General features: G+C 42.7%; 1 protein-coding gene across 11 annotated transcripts in view; it reads left to right on the top strand.

Annotated features, from left to right (window-relative positions):
- The window catches only part of pak5 (p21 protein (Cdc42/Rac)-activated kinase 5), a 368,873-nt gene that overhangs the window by 62,253 nt on the left and 284,029 nt on the right, over positions 1–22,591 (top strand). For 2 of the 11 annotated variants that reach the window (XM_038806459.1, XM_038806450.1), the window contains exon 2: positions 3,142–3,344. The exons of 7 other annotated variants lie outside the window; for them this stretch is intronic. In XM_038806459.1, coding sequence (XP_038662387.1) covers positions 3,194–3,344 — 151 coding nt within the window. In that variant the 5' untranslated portion in view covers positions 3,142–3,193. Of the gene's footprint in view, positions 1–3,141; positions 3,345–22,591 lie in introns of those variants that run through there. 2 more of the 11 variants (XM_038806573.1, XM_038806511.1) reach the window with 1 other exon arrangement.

Below are 22,591 nucleotides of genomic sequence, written 5' to 3'. Positions count from 1 at the left end.
GGGTGGACGATTATCAGGTCCTGGAGATTTGTCCACCTTCAATCCCATTAATTTCCCCCAAACCACTTATTTTCTAATACTAATTTCCTTCAGCTCTTCACTAAAACTTCTACTTCTCAGAACTTCTGGTACATTATTCATGTCTTCCTTTTGTGAAGACAGAGGCAAAGTACGAATTTAGTTCCTCAGCCATTTTTGTTCCCTGTTATGAATTTTCCATTTCTGACTGTAAGTGGCCTACATTAGTTTTTAATCAATCTTTTTCTCTTTACATACCAATAGAAACTTTTACAAAATCTGAATTTAGTTCCTCGGCCATTTTTGTTCTCTGGTATGAATTTTCCCGTTTCTGACTTAAGTGGCCTACATTAGTTTCTAATCAACCTTTTTCTTTTTACATACCGATAGACACTTTTACAATCAGTGTTTTAATGCCCCGCTAGTTTACTTTTAAATTGTACTTTCCCCTTCTTCATCAATCCCATGGTCTATTTTTGCTGAATTTTAAACTGTTCCCAAACCTTGGGTCTATTGCTTTTTCTTGCTAATTTGTATGTCTCTTCTTTGAATCTAATACTCTCTCTAATTTCCCATGTGAGCCATGGTTTGACCACATTTCCCTTTCTATTCTCGCGCCAAATAGGAATAAACAACTGGAGTTCACCTATTGGTTCCTTGAATGCCTGCCGTTGCCTGTCTGCTGTCCTTCCTTTCAGTAATGTTTCCCGGTCCGTCATAGCCAACTCATGCTTCATTCCATCATCATTACCTTTATTGAGGTTCAGGACCTTGGTCTCAGTATCAACTACCTCACTATTCACCTTGATAAAGAATTCTACCATATTATGGTCACTCATCCCCAGGTTCTTTCACAACTAGATTGCCAACTAATCCTCTCTCACCGCTAATTAGTTTTAACAACAAGAAAAAAACAATGTTAAACATGAGAAAATGGATTATTACTCTCCCCCCCCCCTTTGGTTAACAAAGGGTGTAACACCGGTGTAACACGGGTGACACCGTACTTTTGAAGCTACAAGGGTCTCATTGGCACACAGTCATTTTCTAAAGTACATTGGCTGTGGTCAAACAGACTCCATTCTGAACCCAAGTTAGTGTGCGTGGATTTCTCCTCAGATGATTGTCACAGGAGAGCTTCCAACCTCCACTCCCAAAGCACCCATTTTAAAACCTTCTCTTGCAATAAGGCTTTCCGTTAGCAGGTTGCATTCCAAAGTCCACACCATATTTTCCAAAAGACTCTTTTGAACAGAACATCCGTTCCACTTCTAGTGGTTTTACACCACCCCCTTCTAGGATTTATTTATTTTGACAGCTTTTGCACACACAAATTCTGATATCCAGCCACCGATTGCTCCACAATTATTCCAACTAACATTTCTCAAACTGTAGTACAATATCACAAACCTTGGAACCACTTGAGATATATTTTTGACTTCTGACTAGCCAACTTTGTTACAGTTCTGTGACTTGAAATGAATGTTCTGCTCCCAGTTCCTCTTTTGTTCCTTTAACATCAGGCTCTCTGGAAGCTCCTCTTCATTTCTCTAGTTTCCTTAAAGAGCTGTCCTTTAGATTTCTGATGCTGGCTTTCTTAACCATTATTCAATTATATGGCTTTTCTTCTAGAAAGGTTGAGAGAGATAATCCTCCTCTTGTTTCCTGTCCTCAACTTCCAGCTAAAACCAAAGAAGGACAGCTTTTCCCTTACAAGAGCCTCTAGTTGTCAAGCAACTATATTTACTCTTCTTGCGGTAGTTCCCTTTATCACTATAGGAATCTAAGCAACCCCACACATGCCACATCATTGTCAGTATGAATTAACATCCCCTTCCAGGCACAGAAACATTATTTAGATCACAGAATCCCTATGATGCAGAAGGAGGCGGTTCGGCCCATCTGCAAGAGCACTCTATCTAGGCTCACACCCTGCCCTATCCCCTAACCTGCACATCTTTGGACACTAAGGGGCAATTTAGCACGTCCAGTCCACCTAACCTGCACACCTAACCACGCCGACACAGGGAGAAAGTGCAAACTCCACACAGACAGTCACCCAAGGTTGGAATTGAACCTGGGTCTCTGGCACTGTGAGGCAGCAGTGCTAACCACTGTGGCACCCTTGGTTTCTGTTTTCACCGGCCTCATGGGCAGCGAGTTCTAGGTTATTATTACTCACTACGGGTTTGCATCCCGGCCCTGGGTCACTATCTGTGAGGAGTTTGCACATTCTCCCCGTGTCTGCGTGGGTTTCACCCCCACAACCCAAAGATGTGCAGGTTAGGTGGATTGGCCATGTTAAATTGCCCCTTAATTGGAAAAAATTAATTGGATATTCTAAATTTAAAAAAAAAATTATTACTCACTACCTAAAAATGTTCTTCCTCACATTTTCCCCACATCTCTTGTCCAAAAGCCTAAATCTATGAGCTCTGGTCCTTGTACCATAAACCAATCTAAAACATGTCCTTGTCCACATGCAGATCCCAACTCTGTGTTAGTTTCTAAGGTCCCCATAGTGCCAGTATCTGAGTTGATCCCCATGGACTTAAGGTACTGCTTATTCTTTAGAGGTCTGCTCTTCCTCTTGTCCTTGCACCAATGCTGTGGTGGCTGATTAGGTGGTAATTCTTAACTTTCTGAAAGCACTAAAGCATAAAGGAGTGCAGGGGTGATTGAAGGAAAGCGGGCAGTCCGTGCTCTCTACATCTGTAGTTTCTATTTCATCCTCTGCATCTGTTCAAGGGCATCTGCAAGGTCATTCTTTGATTGCAAGCTTCATTATTGGCTTTAGTGGCAGAAACCACCTCTTTCAGCCACCAGAGGTGCGTTATATGAAGACACCTTCTCTGAAATGTTTGCTGTTTGTCCATCATTTTCCATTGATGAAAGATTGCCAACAATTATTTTTTGCTCTCAGATCACTATCTAGTGACTCAGTTTGTTAATGCATGTATGCAAATATAGGGTGAAACCAGGGCAAAATTCTCCCATCTGGACTAAGTCCCATGGTGCGGATGGGGATGGGTAGCGTTTCCCATTGTGGAAGTCAATAGGAAACCATGCCATATGTTCCACCCGACCTCAGTAATTATGCGCATGTCCCACTGTCATATCTAGGTACCATATTGAAAAGGCACTCACATCATTGACCTACTGTTGAAGAAAGAAGATGCATCTCCAGGAACATGCTACAGCTGGAAGATGGACCTCCTCAAAGACATTGAAGCTGGAAGATGCTGCCCCCACCCAATGCTGTGTTGTTTCAGTGTCGCTGGTGGCTTCCATCCCAAACTCCAGTGATAGCCTCGGGTATTCTTCAGGTAAAAACTAAACCCACCTAAAACTAAAACTATTTCTAATGTTTAACAGTGTAATATAAATCTCTTAAAACAATCTTTGTTTTCCTAACACCTCCACCTTTGAAACAAATAAATCTTCATGATGAAGATTTCTTTATACTGGTGTTACATCCACTTTACACCAACTTAACATGATCAATATCTTATCACATAACTTATTACATCATACAAGTAATTTTCTTAGTTCGCAATTACACATCATATACAATTCAATGATTGAATCAAAACAAAGGCAGTACCTTTAACAGTATAATTAGACTCTATACATGATAACATTAACATAACTCAAGTCTTTGCTCATTTTTCTTCTGATTTCCAGTTTCTAACTCATAAAATAATATTTCATTTAAGTCTAGAGTGCAATTCCTTTTTCCTCACTTGCAGCCATAGTTCTATTCTCAAACCCACTCTCCAAATAATGTGGTAAATTTGCATTTTGATTTTACAGTCAAATTTTCATGTTTGTGCCTTAACACCTCAAAAATCTCTTAGCTGTTTCAGGAATGTTGTTAAGATGCCTCTTATGTTCACTCAGAATAATATCATATTCTTGCCTTGTTTGTTCTTTAATTTCTTTGTGATCTTGCTGTTTCACCCAGTACCATTTCAAAAACAAGTTATTTTGAATTCTGTTTGAGCCAAGCCGATCACTTCCTTTCCCTGAAGTTTTATAGTTCATTCTAATCCTTCAACTTTGTTTTGCACAGGTTCTGAATGATCTCAGCCTGGTTTTCAGTAGAGTTTGAATGGTCTTTGACAAACTGTTCACTTATCTTTCCCCCACCTACTTCATCTTGTGCAGTATCACCGACAAGCATTCTAAAATCAGAGGCTCTGGTCATTGCCTCAGAGAGATCAATTTGCAATTTCCGTATTTCTAGTTGACAATCCGTACTTCCCAATTTTGCAAGTACTTCAGTTCATGGGCGACACGGTAGTACACTGTTGCTTCACAGTGCCAGGGTCCCGGGTTCGATTCCCGGCTTGGGTCACTGTCCATGCGGACTCTCCGGTTTCTCCCACAAGTCCCGAAAGACATGCTTGTTAGGTGAATTGGTCATTCTGAATTCTCCCCCAGTGTACCCGAACAAGTGCCAGAGTGTGACGGCTAGGGGCTTTTCACAGTAACTTCATTGCCATGTTAATGTAAGCCTACTTGTGACACTAATAAAGATCATCATTATTATTGTTTTCTTATTTGTTACTGACTTTGATACATCAGTGATATTATGGATCAGTGCTTTGTTCGACTTGATCACTATTTAACAATGAGTTTTTATTTACAGGAACAACTTTTGAATTGCGACATTTCATACCATCCATCTTCTACTTAATTTCTGCCATTTTGCTTTGAAGTTCAAAAATCTCATGTTTTTTCATGCCAAAGTTCTCATAGTACGTTATTTTTGCTTTTTAATTTTGCATCCAACCCATTCTGATTTACCAGAGCCTCCTTTTCTTGTTCGATGCATTTTACACGCTACTTCATACATACGTTTGATGCTTGAAGTTCATCAAGGTTTAACTGAAGATCAACCTTTGCTAAGTTTGTTTTTTCAAGTTTATCCTTTAGTCAGTTCAAACCTGAAGTCAAATTTGTGACTGATTCTAGTTGCTCTTATTGGTACTCTTTTTTTCATTTGCAAACTCCTCTTCCATATGTGAAAGTTGATTTTCTGTGTTAATAAGGTCTTCCTTCAACTTGTTTACTATCTCATTTTTCTCACAGTAGTTGTCAAAAGTTTATTAAGATCACCCTGATCAACTGCATGTTGCAATACAGTTGTCATCACAGTACTGTCGCCACATGCCAAATCGTTATCTCGGATGAAATCTAGTCCTCAAACAGATAATTTAGGAATAATTCCCACTGTAACAATTCCATTTACTTTTGAAATTGATTTTACAGAAAGAAACAGGTTCATCCCTTCCATTAATACCTCTTACTAATACTTTGTCCTTCATACAATTTGTATTCCAGGAAATGTTATCATTAGCTACCATAAATGATTAACCTGCCCATTTATCTCTTAAAATGTTAATTTGTTTACTTATTTTGAAGATGAGTAAGGGACATTTGAAACTAACTTAATTTGACACTGCTGAAATAATTCTCTGAACTATCTTGAGACGTATCCCCCTTTCTCATTGATTCTAAAAGAGCATGTTTCACCTGTACCACTGATACAATTTTAACAGCCATTTCCTTTTCAAATGCTTTCTTTCCTACTATTGCAACTGCCCTTCAATTTAAATTCCAACTATCTGCCCCAATATGCCCCACTTAGCTACAATGAAAACACTTAGGCTTCCGAATGTCACTTCCACCCTCAGCACCTTCCTTTTTTGATCTGAGGTGAAATTTCATGACCATTTCCAACTGTTCCATCTCTTCCTTTACTATTTGTTTTCTTTTATCCTTCCCGCCTTCTATCCTTCTCATGTTTCAAAAGATTACAGAAGGAAGGTTTGGTTTTATGGACCAATTTGTAATAATCAGCTAGCTCTACTGCCTGTCTAGCAGTTTGAGCTTTTTGTTCCTCAACATACACTCTAATAACCAAAGGAAGTGAATCTGTAAATGATTCTAAAAGAATCATGTCCCTCAGGGCTTTGTATGTTCTCTCTATCTTTAACGCCCATATCCAATGGTCATAATTATTTTGCTTCACACTCTGAGTTTGCCTCTGCTGTTTTCTTGCGTTTCGAAATTTCTGCTTACCGGTATATGCCTCAGGAACTGATTCATGCGGACTGGGAATAGCTTTCTTTACTACGTCATAATCTACAGATTACTCTTCCGACAATGATGCATATACCTCAGTAGCTCTACCTACCATTTACTTTGTAAACGTAATGTCCAAATTTCTTTTGGCCATTTCAACTGCTTAGCTACCTTTTCAAAAGAAATAAAGAATGCTTCCATATTCTTTCCCTCAAAATTTGGAAGAGCTTTTAAAAATGTAAACATTTACTCAATGGGTTCATGTCTAGAACTACCTCCTTACTCAACCTACTGGTTTAACTGCCCACATTTTAAATGCCATTGTTACCTTCTTCATTTACAATTTCCTTTGAAAAGCTTTGTCTCTTTCCTGCATTTCTAATTCCTTCATTTCTATTTCTTTTTCTTATTGAATTTTCGTCAATTCAATTGCCTCACTTTTCAGAAAACTTGTTCCATTTGACATCTCTTCTACATTTAAATGCTTCTCTATGCTTTCGATAATTTCAGCTTTCCATACCCCTGCACGTAACCCCAATTCCAATTCATCTGCCAATTCACTTAGCTGACGTTTAGTTACTTTCTGTAAACCAGCTAGAGTTCCTAAAGATCTTCCATATTTAGGAAAGTCTTAGCAATTTCCAATATTTGGATGCTAACCAGTACACTACACCTCATAGTAATTCCAATTCCTTTGTCCAGTACCCCACTTACTAAGGATTCATTGATCCCTGTTTGACAAATCCAAGAACAAGTTTAAATATTCAGCATCCCGTGATTTGCTTTCCATGTTGCAAAATTTCCCAATAATTATTACTAATCAGCATCCAATAACCCTTTCTCCATGTTTTTAAATCCCAGAGGAGCCCCCAATTTGTTACAACCCCAGTTGATGGTATAACTAAACAGGAAGATCCAGAATGGTACACTGGCTCAAAAGACTGGAACTTTTATTTTTTTATATTAAATGTGGCGGATCAGAGTTACAGGACTGCGAATAGATTTTAACGTGATATCAAAAAATAGCTGAAGGTACTGGATACTGCAAAACCTATAGGCCTAAAGAAGTTGACAGCATCCAGGACAATCCCGCTTGATTTGTATCCCTCCCACAAACATTGACTCCCTCCACCACCAACACACAGTAGCAGCAGTGTGTATCATCTCCAAGATTCACTGCAGGAACTCATCTTCCAAACCCAAAACCACTACCATTTAGACTGACATGGGAGCACCACCACCTAGAGGTTCCCCTCAAGTCACCCACATTCCTGACTTGGAAATAAATCGTCACTCCTTCACTGCCGCTGGGTCAAAATCCAGGAACTGCCTTCCTAAAGCACAGTAGGTGTACCTATATGCATGGAATGTAGCGGTTCAAGAGGCAGCTCACCAGCGCCTTCTCAAGGTCAATTGGGGAGGGGCAACAAATGCTAGCCTAGCCAGCGAAGCCCACATCCCGTCAAAATGAATTTTTAAAAAAAACATGAAAAACAGTTATTAAACATGAAAAAATGGATCATCATCAAATATTCCTTTACTCTCCCCCCTTAGGTTCACAAGTACATAAAGGTTTTAAGATTAACATAGATTAAACAGTACATTGGAAGCTACAATGATCTCATTCGCACACAAAGTCTTTTAAACGTGCAGGCTGGTTATGGTCAAGCACACATTCCACTTTGAAACCAAGATAATGTCTGTGGATTTCTCCTCACAATGACCCCAGATGATTTTAATAGGGAGTTTCTAAGCTTCAGTCCCCAAAAAAAACATTTTAAAACCTTCTCTCACAATAAGGCTTTTATTTGCAGTTTGCATTCCAAAATCCATTCCACATTTTCCAAAGGATTCTTTTGAACACCGCTTCTGCTCCACTTCTACTAATGAATCCACTCCAGGCTTTACACTATCTCTTCTTTGTCTTGACTGCTTTTACACACACATTTTGATATCCAGTCACCGATTGCTCCACAATTATTTCAGTTGGGGTTACGGTGAGGTTACTGAGTTTCGGGGATGTGGAGGCTTAAGTAGGGTGCTCTTTCCAAGGGCCGTGCAGACTTGATGGGCTGAATGGCCTCCTTCTGCACTGTAAATTCTATGAATTAACATCTCACAAACCTTAGAGCCACTTCAGATATATTTCTAGTTTCTCATTAGCCAATTCCTTTACTGTTCTGTGACTTGAAATGAACAGTATCCTGTTCTGCTCCCAGTTCCTCCAACTTCAGGCTCTATGGAAAACTCTCATCATTTCTCTAGTTTCTTTAAGTAGCTGTCCTTTAGATTTCTGACTCCCTTGATCATGATTTAATTGTATGGCTTTTCTTCTAGCAAAGCAGATATGTAGTCACCCTCTTGCTACCTGTCCCCAACTGCTGTAGCTTCCAGTTAAAGTTAGAGAAGAAAGGAATGTTTTTCCCCTTCCAAGAGCCTCTAGTTGCCAAGCAACTCTATAACTCTGTGTTCTTTACACCAAAGCAACTCCACCAAAGTTGGAAATTAACGAACGTCCCCCGCACACAAACATCTGGGACCAGCATGAATCCTTAACTATAGGTCTCTTTCAGGCATATAAACATTCAATTAAACCTACCTAAAACTATACCTTATTTCTAACGTTTATCATACAGTGATAACTCCCTTAACACTACCTTGGTTTTCCCAACAACTACCTTGTTCCCGTGAAGCTTAACATAAACTCATCATTAATTATGTACCTTACTTTTCCAGTCAACACTGAATTCAGTAACATCGATCACAACTTGTTCCAGTCCTGATCAAAAGTCATCAACCTGAAATGTTGGGGATGATTCTCCAGCTGAGTTGTGCCCGGCACTAATCCTGCCATATCGTGAGAATTGCGGAAGAACCTAAAACCCTAAAATAGGATTTGCGCTAGGCGCAAAATAAATTAATGAATGGTTTGCAGATCAAAGATCTGAGGGGGTTTAAACCCAGCTGATAGGCTTTCTCTTTCCAGGAAATGACAGGTGCCGCTTCCTGCGTTTGAGCTAGCATGTGTATTGCCCAGGTGAGTGTTAAAGCAGTGATTTGTTTTCACTGCCTCTGTCTGGACTGCTCCCGAACTTCCAGATAACTGGGCTTCCTGACAGGGGTCTCTTTTCTGGTGGGCTTCCTGACGGGGGTCTCTTTTCTGGGGTATCTGTGGTGTATCTTTATTTAGGGGGTCTCTGGCGGGAGTGTGGTGTGGGGGGGTTGTCTGGTGGGGCTGGGGTGGGCAAATCTTACATTATGGGGGGGAAGGGAGGCCCTCGGGTTGACTTTGGGGGAACTCCCTTAAAGAGTTACCCCTCCCTCGGCCCACCGTGTCAGGACCATATTTGTCAGGACCAGTAGTAATTCTTGCCCAATTGATACCCAGCCCAGAGGACCAGGGAATCATTCAGATCTGGAGAATATGGTGCCCGGCTCGCTGATGATTGTGCAATCAAATAGAGATCGAGTTGGGCGCGGACCTCAATCCTGTCTCCAGCGGGGGCCGGAGTATTGGAAGCAGATCGGCGCCCAGCACTAATCCCATTTTCATCATGACGCTGGATTCTCCGCCTCATCGGGAACTTTCCTATCGGCAGCACAAGGGGAGAATGTTACCCAATATGCTGGAAATGCTCAGCTGATCTGGCAGCATTTATAGAGAGAGAAACCAAGTTAAGCTTGCTGACACTTCAGAACTTTGAGATTGGGCAGTCTTTAAGCAAGCACGGAAAGTGAAGAGGAGAGGAAAGAACAAATGTTTCTAGCCTGGGATGGGAATGGATGGCAGGAGAGGTTAAAAAAGGGATGATAGTGCAACACAAAAAGATATGGAGTTTAAAAAAAGGGTATGGAGGAGGTGTAAAAGGGGAAATGAGGATGATCACCAACAGCTGCTGTTCAAAAACACAAAAATGGGAACAGAAGTTATGGTCTGAAATTCTTGAGCTTGATGTTTAACCAAGCAGGCTGGAAGGCCTAATTGAACAATGGGGTGCTTTTCCTTGAGTTTACATTGGAACAGTGCAAGAGCCAAGGGTGGAGAAGTCAGAGTGGGAGCAAAGTGAAGAATTAAAGTGACAGGCAACTGGAAGCATGGGGTCACACTTGTGGACGAAATTGAAATAAATCGCAAGTGTTTTGGAGGCCTTGGATATTGTGAAGGGAGGAGGCAAAAGGTCATCCATCTGAAGCATTAACTGAACGCTTGATTCAACTAAATGGGAACAAAGTCCCATAGAGAGGGCATTTAGTCGCCTGTTTCCTGGCGCTCTCAGTGCCGAGAAACACATGGATATACAACGTGACTTGCATTGCATAAGGGGCTTCAGCAGGGAATGCATGACCAAGGCCGCACATAGCCTCATTTTGTACACGGAGCTAGCTGGAACTCCCCATTGTAGCAAGAGATCGGGATGCCATTTCAGGGATCACTTCACCCTGATATCCTTGGCCCAATCGCATGCATGCAAAAAATTGCCAGCTTGGCACCCTGGCAGTGCACATGCCAGCTGGCAAAGCCACCTGGGCATCTTGGCAGTGCCAGGATGCCCAGGTGGAACCAGCAATGCATGGTGCCAGCCTGCCCAATGGGGCCTCCGATCCCCTGGGAGACCCCCATGAGTGCCATTCCACCTGGTCCCTGTTCGGGTGGACCAGTGTTGAACAGCATTTGCCCGAGGCGAAGGGGATGAATCCCAAAGCCTCAGCTACCTCGGGAATCTGCACATTAGAGTAAGACTAACTGTCTTGCTCTAATATGCATATTTGCCAAAATAGACGGGATTTACTTCACATCTTCTCCCGAGATCACATTGCATCTCACGAGGCGTTGCAAGCCAGGTAGATCCCGGGATCAGGGTCACCCCGCTTTTATCGGCCATGCTGTGCCGCGGCGAGCTGACGTTTGGGCATAGCGTGGCCATTGGTTTGTTCCCTGGGTGTCTGTCTCAATAGATTCTGCAAGTGTTTTCTGACTTTATTTCAGTTTTCCTATACCTGCAATACATAGCTTTTATATGCAGTTGAGCAGGTTTTGTGACTTCACCTGATTTATAAACAGATACTGCTTAAGAAGCACTGAAAGTTTACATTACTGTTGATATGTTCAACGGTTTTCATCTGCCTTCAGCATATATACTCATCCAAGCAGAATTTAAAACCTTAATTGTGATGTACAGCTTCATCTGTGAGCTCTTTACTTATAGATTTTCCTATAGTGTGAATTATAACAGGTGAGGAATATGAATCTGACAGATTTAGCATTAATATTGTATTTGATTAGTAAAATGAGCTTCACAAGTCTGTAAATGAAAAGTGCACACTGGATTCTGAAAAACACTCTGGGCTGAATATCCAATCACCTGTGGTAGTGGACTAGAAAAAGGGAAGCCCAAAAATGGGAGAGGACTCCCACTTGAGCCCCTCCATGAGAGCATGGAGGACTTGGATTGATGGTGGAAATGGTTACACACACACACACATCCCACCCAGCACACAGGGCACCTGTCATCTCAAGAGACCGCCCAGGAATAGTGCAAATAGAAATAAATAAATATAATCTGATAGCTATTACCAGGAATGGCTGCAGGATGACATAGATTAGGACCTGAATATTGGAGGGCACATGACATTTAGGAAGGACAGGAAGCTAGGAAGAGGTGGCGGGGTGGCGCTGTTAATTAATGATGGTATTGGTACAATAGAGAGGGGTGACCCAAGTCCAGGAAACCATGATGTACAAACAGGTTGGGTAGTTATGGCAAATGATAAAAAGACGAGAAGTCTTTTATGGGAGTTGTGTGCAGGCCCCCTGACAGTAGTCATACAGTGCAATGCAGTATAAAGGAAGAAATAATGGGACCTATCACAAAGATATGGTAATAATCATGGGGGATTTTAATCTACATATAGACTGGAAAAAGCAGATTGGCTAAGGTAGCCTAGTTGAGAAGTTCATAGAATGTTTTTGGGATTGTTTCTTAGAATAGCGCATTCTGGAGCCAACCAGGATGCAGAATATACTCGACCTGTTATTGTGCAACAAGTTAGGATTAACTGATGGCATCATAATGAAGGTGACCCTGAATAGCAGCAATCATAATATGATTGTATTTTACATTCAGTTTGAGGGTGAAATATTTGGGCCCAAAACTAATGTTTTAAACTTGAATAAGGGCAATTTGAGAGCATGGAGTCAGAACTAGCCAGCATGAACTGGCAAATTAGATGAAGGGATAGGTCAATTTAGATACAGTGCCAGACATTCCGATACTCTTCTCCTGTTGGCAGTGCATCCCCGCCCATTGGTTTCCTGGCAGGGTGGGGTGGCTTCAATCAGAAATCCCATTGGCAAATGGCAGAAAGAGAGAATCCCGTCGCCAGTGTCGCCGAGAAACATGCGGCTGGGGGACGAGAGAATCCAGCCCAGTATCAGATTTAAAGCAAAAGCATATAATTGCAGAAAAGTGACTGGCCGGTCAGGAGATTGGACAGAGTATAAGAAACATCAAAAAATGGCTAAAAGATTAATAATGAGGGAAAAATTAGAGTATGAGAGAAAACTATCCAGAATTATAAATGATGTGGAGATGCCGATGTTGGAGTGGGGTGAGCACACTAAGAAGTCTTACAACACCAGGTTAAAGTCCAACAGGTTTGTTTCAAACACTAGCTTTCGGAGCACTGCTCCTGAGGAAGCTAGTGTTTGAAACAAACCTGTTGGATTTTAACCTGGTGTTGTATGACTTCTTACAGAAATATAAAAGATATGAAGAATTTCTCTGGATATTAAAAAAGAAAAGAGTTAATGATGTAAGTGTTGGTGCTCTGGGAAATGTGTCTGGAGAATTAACAATGGAAAATGAGGAGACGGAAATGAATTCAACAGATATTCTGCATCAGTCTTCAGTGCAGCAGATACAAGTTACCTTCCAGAAATAGCTGTAAATCAGGTAAAGGGAAGGAGGAACTAAGAAAAATTATGAACACCAGAGAAGTGGTACTGTGTAAATTGTTGAAACAGCAGACTGACATGTCCCTGTGTCCTGATCGACTTCATCCTAAGATCTTAAAACAAATGGCTAGGGAGATAGTTGGTTTTAATTTTGCCGAATTCCCTTAATTCGGGGAAGGTTTTATTGGATTGGAAAATAATAAATGTAACTCCTTTATTCAAAAAGGAGGAAGACAGAAGCAGTAAACTACAGGCCAGTTAGCTGAACAACTGTCATCGACAAATGTTAGGAGCTATTATTAAAGACATAATCGCAGGGCACTTGGAAAAATTCAAGATAATCAGGCTAAGTCCACGTGGTTTTACGAAAGGGAAATCATGTTTAGCTAATTTATTGGAGTTTTTTTGTTTTTATAAATGTTTTTTGGGGTTTTTTGAATATTTACCATTATGGACACAAAATAGAATACATGGATATACATATAGAAGAGAAGGGAAAACGGACAAAAAACAAAACTAACAACAGCAAAAAAAAAGTTAGAGTAAAATAACTGGTAGGGTATTATGTGCAAGCACAACAGCAGCTCTGTACAATTGGCAGTATTGTTTTTAGCACATAAGTAGTACTGGGGGGGGGGGGGGACTGGGGGGGGGAAAGACTGGGGGACGGGGACTGGGGGGGGACGACAACTGGGGGGGGGGGGTACTTATACATTTGGGCGCCGGGGAAACAAATTCAGAAAAATTACGGAGGGCAATACGCGAATGGATCTGGTGTTGGTGGTGTCGCTTGCTTCTGGACGGTTTTCGCTGCCGTTGTCATCTCGCGATCACCTCCGCTTCAGCCGATCGTACCATCTGTCACCTGGATTTTCCTTGTTCTCCACTCCTGTAGATGCCAAGTTTGTTATTGTTTCCCATGCCCTCCTTCCAGCTGTCATTACCTTGCCCCCCCCCCCCCCCACTTCTCCTGTGGTTCGCCTTTCTTTTCTCTTAGGTTTAGCTGCTAATCCCCCCCACCCCGGTCTATCCCTCCCTCCCCGCCTCGGCTACTTTCCCCTGATTCTTGGCTACCTGGCTATTCTTCTGCTTATTCGTTGGCCACAAACAGGTCCCGGAACAATTGGGTGAATGGCTCCCACATTCTGTGGAAGCCGTCGTCTGAACCTCGGATGGCGAATTTGATTTTCACCATTTGGAGAGATTCTGAGAGGTTGGACAACCAGTCTGCAGCTTTGGGTGGTGCTGCTGACCGCCAGCCGAAATGAAATGAAATGAAAATCGTTTATTGTCACAAGTAGGCTTCAATTGAAGTTACTGTGAAAATCCCCTAGTCGCCACATTCCGGCGCCTGTTCGGGGAGGCTGGTACGGGAATTGAACCATGCTGCTGGCCTGCCATGGTCTGCTTTCAAGGCCAGCGATTTAGCCTTGTGCTAAACCAGCCCCAGCTGCACAGGATTCTACGGCGGGCGATCAGGGTCGCAAAGGCAAGAGCGTCCGCCCTCCTCCCCAGGAATAGATCTGGCTGGTCTGAAACCCCGAAGACCGCCACTTTCGGGCATGGCTCCACCCTCATCCCCACCACTTTGGACATTCCCTTGAAGAAGGCAAGTCTGGGGCAAGACCAGAACATGTGGGCGTGGTTGGCCAGGTATCCTTGGCACGGTTCACATCTCCACTTCCGGGAAGAACCTACTCATACGAGTTCTTGTTAAGTGGGCTCTTTGCGTCAGGCTGAGCCGTGCGCATGTGGAGGTGGAATTGACCCTATGCAGTGCTTCGCTCCAGAGTCCCCACCCTATTTCAATCTCCAGGTCCTCCTCCCATTTCTTTCTTGTTGCGTCCAATATGGTGTCGGCCCTTTCTACCAGTCGGTCATACATGTCGCTACAGTTCCCTTTATCTAGGATGCTTGCGTCCAGTAACTCTTCCAGTAATGTCTGTCATGGCGGTTGTGGATACATCCTTGTCTCCTTTCATCGGAAGTTTTTGAGTTGCAGGTACCTTTGCTTGTTCCCCCTGGCTAGCTGGAATTTCTCTGTCAGTTCATCCATTGTTGCGACCCTGCCATCCGTGTATAGGTCCCTGACTGTCAGTGTCCCTCCGTCCTGTCCCCACTTTTTAAAGGTGGCACCAGTCAGCGCTGGTCTGAACCTATGGTTGTTGCAGTTTGGAGCTTTGTCCGACATTTTGATCAGGCCAAATTATTGCCGTAGTTGGTTCCAGGACTGGAGGGTGGCTATCACCACCTGCTGGAGTGTTGTTTGGGTGGGGATGGGGGTGCCGCCGTGGCGAGGGCCCGGAGGGAGGTCCCCGTGCAGGAGGCCTCTTCCGCACGCGCCCACTCGTTTTCTGGCTCCTTGATCCATCCCCTTATTGGCTCGGCCGTTGCCCCCCCCCCCCCAGTGGTAGAATTGTAGGTTTGGGAGGGCGAGCCCCCCGTGGATTTTGTTTTTTGTAGGACCTTCTTTCTTAGGTACCAGCGAGATTGAGGCCTGTGCTAGCGTAGGTGGCAGTGTGCCCCTCACTAGCGAGTCTGTGAACATCTCCCGCAGGTGCGGGGCCAGTGCTGTCGCAAATTTTTTTATAGAAGTCTGCCGAAACCCGTCTGGTCCGGCGCCTTCCCCGCCTGCATGGAGCTAATGCTGTCTATGATCTCTCCCAGTGCTAGTGGTGCTTCCAGGCCCTGTTTTCTGCCCTCCTCCATGATTGGTATGTCCAGTCCATCAAAGAACCGTTTCATCCCAGACTCCACCATTGGGGGCTCTGAGGTGTACAGCCCTTGGTAGAAGGCCTTGAAGGTTTTCCAGTTCTGTTTCTAATGCGCCTCTGGTATCCCTGATTTGTGCAGTTTCTCTGGTGGCTGCCTGCTTTCTCAGCTGGTGTGCCATCAGATGGCTGGCTTTGTCTCCGTGTTCGTATAGGGTCCCATGTGCCTGGCGGAGTTGGTGCACTGCTTTCCTGGTGGAGAGCAGATCAAAGTTCCTTTGTAGCTCTTTCCTCTCCACCAGGAGCTCTATGGTCGGGGCCTCGGAGTTTATTGGAGTTGTTTGAAGTACAAAGATGTGCACGATAGGTGGATTGGCCATATGGGGATAAGGCAGGGGACTGGGCCTTGGTAGGCTGCTCTTTCAAACTCACTGGGCCAAATGGCTTCCTCCTGCGCTATAGGAATTCTATGGTTCTAAGAAACAAATGCTGTGAATAAAGAGGAACCTCAGGTTTCCAAAACGCATTTGATAAAGCACCACATTAACGGTTATTGCGGAAAATAAAAGCTCATAGCCTGAATGTAACACGTTGGCTAGCTAACAAGAAGCAGAGAGCAGGCATAAATGAGCCTTTTTCAGGTTGGCAAGGTGTAACAAGTGGTGTGCCACAGGAATCGGTGCTGGGGCCTCAGATTTTTACAATTTATGTAAATGACTTGGATAAATGAACTGAATGTATGATTGCTGAATTTGCTAATGACACAAAGTGGCAGTGCCGGGCTGGCAGCGCTATGGTGCCTGCATGACATCAGCAGTCTCTGATTGCCTGGGAAACCCCCTCCCCAGTGTTATTCTGCCTGGTACCTGTTTGTGAAGATCTGTGCCAAACGTCGCATGGCTGGGGTGTCCTTGGCAAGGCTGTTAGTTCTATTGTGCTGCGTAGCTCTGGTGGAGACGCACCAAATATGAAAATTTAGGTCCCGCCAATGCATTAGATCTCACGAAACCTTGTGAGCCGGGTAAAGTCTGCGAGAGGTCCCTCACGTGATTTATGGGCTGTTTTACATTCCGAGTCTGGTGCGATGCAGCCGTGAGATCATGCCCAAATACAAAATTACGGAGGTTTATAATGTTTCAGTTTCATGGCATTGGTGAGACCATATCTCAAGTACCGTGTGCAGTATTGGTCTCCTTATTTAAGGAAGGATGTAAATGCATTGGAAACTGCTCAGAGACAGTTTACTCGACTAAAACATCGAATGGGAGAGTTTCTCACAAAGTGTTATGAGTCTTTAGAACCTTCATCCTCAAAAGGTAATAGAAGAAGTTTGATTAAGTTAAATCAATATCAATTGTGCCCATTGCCACTGCTTCTGCTGGCATATATCATGCGTGCAATGACATTGATTATTTATTAAAATCTGAGTATGTTTATTGAAATATGTTCAAAAGCAATTTCTAATATTGCAACTGTGCTCTGCAGAAAGTCTGATGCTTGCAAGGCCTGGTGACTTTATGTAATTAACAATAACTAGAGTTTTCAGATAAGGCTGTAACACATTTGGAATTTGGATGGCCAACTGCTCCAGGGTTGGATCATTTCAGTTTAACACTTCCAATCTACTTTGGGATGTGAAAAATTGTCGCCATGTGAAATATGCCACTGAGTTCTCAGCAGTTGTGAATTAATTAGCAGCCTTGAAAGATAACCGGATATGATAACACTAAGACCAGTGCAGATACTCGTTTTTTTCATACTGTTTTGTATATTGCAAGGCAGTGTATCAAAATGGCAATAAAAATGGAAAATGTTAAGAATACACAACAGGCCATGAGATTTAAAAAGACAGGTTAGTGGTCTGAAATTTTAACTATTTTGATCTGTTTATCAACCCTGATGGATCGGCTGATATTTTTAAAATTAAGTGTCCTTGATTTTAAATTTGTTTTCATGTTGGTTTTAGTTGAGTGCTGAGCTGTTGGCAACACTATACGAGAGGTTGACACAACCAGCAGCAACCACAAATTAAAATTGCTAGACTCAGTAAGATTGCTGGCTGGAAAGACTCAGTAAAAGTGGGTCTTCTTGACTGCCAACCGTAGCAAACCCAACAGTTTTTTCTTTGGAGTTGCTGTTGGCAGTGTGAAACCCTCAGGAGCCAACTTTCTAGCATACTTTCCAGCATCTCATTAAACTGATAGATAAGTAGCTTAATTGTGCCACTAGTACTGAAGTCTGTACTATAAATACAGCTGTTGCTACTTAGTATGTTTTATTGTTACTGGGGTTAATGACTCCACTTTTGCTCTTTGCATATTCTGAGTAGTGCTGAAGGCTTCCTTAACCTGCTTAGACTATCTCATTTGCCTACACTATTGCCTCAGCCTGCTTGTTTGCTTTAGCCAAGTTTCTTCAATTCCTCCTGACCTTGTGCGGTTCGTACCAGATTTCCTTGCGCTGGGAGGTGGTGTCAATTGGGAATAACATAAAATTATGGACAGCCCCACCACAAATAGCAGGCGCATGGCATTGGTGAGCACAGTTTTCCTCCTCTACACATTGACTGATATAACGTGGTCATGCAATTACAGCAATCAGCAAGAATAGTGTACTTTACCATTGAAGAAACTAACCAAGACTACAGGAAATACAACTACCAGTTGTCGGTGCTTAGAGCAAAGTGTAATCCCATACCACTTGGAGGTGGTAAAAAGGACTTAAGTACACACAAGATAATTGAACAAAAAGGAAGACTTGCATTTATGGAGCACCTTTCATGTCCTCAAGACAGCCCAAAGCACTTTACAGCCAATGAAGTACCCATTGTTGTTAGGTTGGAAATTTGGCAACCGATATGTGCACAGCAAATTCCCACAAACATCAACGTTATAATGACCCAGATAATCTTTTTAGTGATTTGAATAAGAGACAAATATTGTCTGGGATATTGTGGAAAGCTCTTCTTCAAAATAGATCTTGTGATCTTTTACATCCACCCACCTGAAAGAGCAAGCAGGCAGAATCTCAGTATAACATCTCACCTGACAGTGCAGCACTCCCTCAGTATTGCACTAACATCGGCTAATGCAAACAGGCAATGGATATCATTTATTGGCTGACATAAGTGAATGCTAATTTTAAACACGGATCTTTAAGTGTTGGGGACTGCAGTAGAATGTCATCTCCTTTCTCCCAATCAAACACATTTGTCATTGAGAATCATTTGTCAATGATCGTAACATTTGAGAGACTTTACATTCTCCTCTTAACATTAAATTTTGTTTCTGCGTGCAGAGTTGAAATCCTTTCCAAGGATTTTGCATGGAAGATGGATGTCATTCCCAGTTTGATTTTGCTGCACAAAGAGAAAAACAAACATTTCATAAAAAGTGAATTATTGAAAGGTGATTACAGGATTCTGATATAATACGCAGTCTCTAATTTGTGTCTGCATTATTTCTTCACCCACCGCTTTTAAAATTTTTTTTTTTATTGTAACAACAGCTACAGACTTTCACCAAGTGGAAGAATAAGGCTACTGGATACAACTGTCACTGATGATGGTTTTCATAGAGTTGCGATTGCTGGCCTGAGACATCTGGGAGCCAGCCGTGCATTTGAAAAATTGTCCTCACTAGCAGATAATTAACTTATAACCAAGGTCATCTGTATAGCAGAGAAACCTAAATTGTGTTCAATAGTTAATAAGTACTTTTCCAGAGAACATTCTTGTTATAAATGTTAGTTTCCTGTTCATTAAACTGAGATGTGCTTCTGCAATTGTTAATGGTCAATGGGATCCTTGGGTAGAATTTTCCTGTATCCTGTAGTCAGAATCATTGTTAGAACCAATACTGACCGGAATGTAAACCTGCCATGAATAGCAAAATAGCATTGTCAAAAATCCTTCAGCCCTGATTTATTTTCAAGCGCTGACTGCAAGCTTACTGTTAGTAAGCTTGGGAAAGATGAGTTGAACTAGCAGACATGTACTTACACCTCATTTGGTTTACATTTTGGTGCAGTACTGCTGTCAACAGAAGCAAGCTGTAACCCTGCCCCAGCAGTTCATTTTTGTTCTTTGACGGTGTTTCAGGTCATGAAATACACATTTTACCAACATATAATTCCGGTTTCTTGAGCCACACACAGTTTAGAATGAGAGTTAATCTAATTGAAACATATAAGATCCTGAGGGGACTTGATAGGGTAGGGGGTGACTAGAGCTAGGCAACACAGTTTAAGTGCAGAAGGTCTCCCTTTTAAGACGGAGATGAAAATTTATTTCTCTGACGATTGTTAAGTCTGTGGAATTCTTTTCCGCAGAGAGTAGTGGAGGCTGAATCATTGACTTTATTCAAGGCAAAAGTTCGACAGATTTTTGATCAACAGGTGAATCGAGGATAATGGGGGGCAAACAGGAAAGAGGAGTTGAGACCATAAGCAAATCAACCATGATCTTATTGAATTGCGGAACAGGCTCAAAGGGCCAAATAGCCTATTCCTGCTCTTAAATCCTATGTTTATAATATTACATAATACACTTAAAAGGTCCTTTGATACTCTTATAGAAGCAGATCATTGATAAATCTGATTGCTGAAGAACCCCCCTTCTTGATTTAAATATCACAAGGACAACTTCCTAGTCAGAATTTTCACCTTTCAGACTCGGCAAGCAAAACTGAAGTCTGGAGTTTACAGTGAGTATCTGAACTATCAACAAAGAAAATGACATTCAATTTCTGCATTGTGTTGAGCTATCTGATCTTAGAAGGGAGTTGGTAGAGTTACAAAATCAGCCTCAGCATCTGCAGATTAGAGAGAGAGAAATTGGCTAAGGACTTTTAATTGTTGCTCAATGACCTGTGCAGGAAGCACACCTGTGTGAAAGCTAGATGAGTTCAAGATCTCCTTGGTTGTAAACGACTCAATTGTCTGAGCTTCCACATGGAGATTGGTGAAGTATTTTGAGGCCACTGACATCTCTGGAACCTCATCTCAGTGAATGTTTGAAAGGACCGAGGAAACAAAAGTCAGAAAATACGAGCAAAGATCAGTCCCACATCTCTTCACATTATTTTTCAACTTGATGTGGAGATGCCGATGTTGAACTGGGGTGAGCACAGTAAGAAGTCTTACAACACCAGGTTAAAGCCCAACAGGTTTGTTTCAAATCACTAGCTTTCAGAGCATTGTTCCTTCCTCAGGTGAATGAAGAGGTATGTTCCAGAAACATAGACAAAGCCAAAGATGCAAGACAATGCTTTGAATGTGAGCATTTGCAGGTAATTAAGTCTTTACAGATCCAGAGATAGGGGTAACACCAGGTTAAAGAGGTGTGAATTGTCTCAAGCCAGGACAGGTGGAAGGATTTTGCAAGCCCAGGCCAAATGGTGGGGGATGGATGTAATGCGACATGAATCCAAGGTCCCGGTTGAGGCCATACTCGTGTGCGGAACTTGGCTATAAGTTTCTGCTCGGCGATTTTGCGTTGTCGTGCGTCCTGAAGGCCGCCTTGGAGAACGCTTACCTGGAGATCAGAGGCTGAATGCCCTTGACTGCTGTAGTGTTCCCCGACTGGAAGGGAACATTCCTGCCTGGCGATTGTAGCATGATATCAGTTCATCCGTTGTCGCAGCGTCTGCATGGTCTCGCCAATGTACCACGCTTCGGGACATCCTTTCTTTCAGCGTATGAGGTAGACAACAATGGCCGAGTCACACAAGTATGTACCACGTACCTGGTGGGTGGTGTTCTCACGTGTAATGGTGGTACCCATGTCGATGATCTGGCACGTCGTGCAGAGATTGCCATGGCAGGGTTGTGTGGTGTCGTGGTCGCTGTTCTGAAGGCTGGGTAGTTTGCTGCAAACAATGGTTTGTTTTAAGGTTGCACGGTTGTTTGAAGGTCGCAGCATCTGCATGGTCTCACCAATGTACCACGCTTCAGGACAGCCTTTCTTGTGATTTTCAACTTGTGATTGTACGAAAGAACTGATGTAATTCAGTCAAGCTACTCCAATGGAGATTTCAGTTGTAGTTTTGAAGAATATGGATTGTAATGTTGGCATACTGCCACAGTTTATAAATCTTGCAAATCATCCATTGCCCTACGGTTTAGTTTTAACCACACATAGACAAATTGATTTCCTCTGTATTAAATTACTGTTGATCTAATTGCTCTCAAGTGATATTAGCTACAGTTAAATTCAACATATACCTTTTGCACTTGGGGCTAGAATTAGTAATTGCTTTGAGTACTGATATCAGTGGGTGTAGCTTATAACAGTAGCTAAAAGATAGTTCAGAAGAAAGTTCATATGACTCGAAACGTTAACTCTGGTCACAATATAACCAAATTGGAACAGAGTCCCATGACAAGCACTTTTAGCCGGGTGTTTCTCCGAGCTCGCAGCACCATACTAACTATCGGGACTCTGTTGCAATTTGGGGCCACAGCGGGCAATTTCTCGTCAAGACCGCACTTAGCCTCGTTTCCTGCACTGAGGAGTTTTTAATTGGCATCCCAATCTATCAACCCCCGATGTGACCCACAAACCCCCCATCTCAACTCTCGGGGAGTCCAGTGGGCACCTGTACCCCACCTCACAAGCGCAGGGCATTCCCCGGCCAGATCCTCAGTGCGGGAAAAATGCTATCCTGGCACTGTCAGTGCTAGCTGGGCACCTTGACAGTGCCATGCTGTCACCCAGGTGCCAAGATGGCTGTGGTGATATGCCTATGAATCGTATTGTGCATCGTTATCAATGCGACCGCCAACCAGCCGGTGGCATCAGACGTAGGTCACGGGACAT

Source organism: Scyliorhinus canicula, chromosome 1 (genome assembly GCF_902713615.1).
Source record: "Scyliorhinus canicula chromosome 1, sScyCan1.1, whole genome shotgun sequence".
NCBI lineage: Eukaryota > Metazoa > Chordata > Chondrichthyes > Carcharhiniformes > Scyliorhinidae > Scyliorhinus > Scyliorhinus canicula.
The sequence above is the reverse complement of the archived record's forward strand: the minus strand, read 5'-3'. Positions and strand labels throughout refer to the sequence as shown.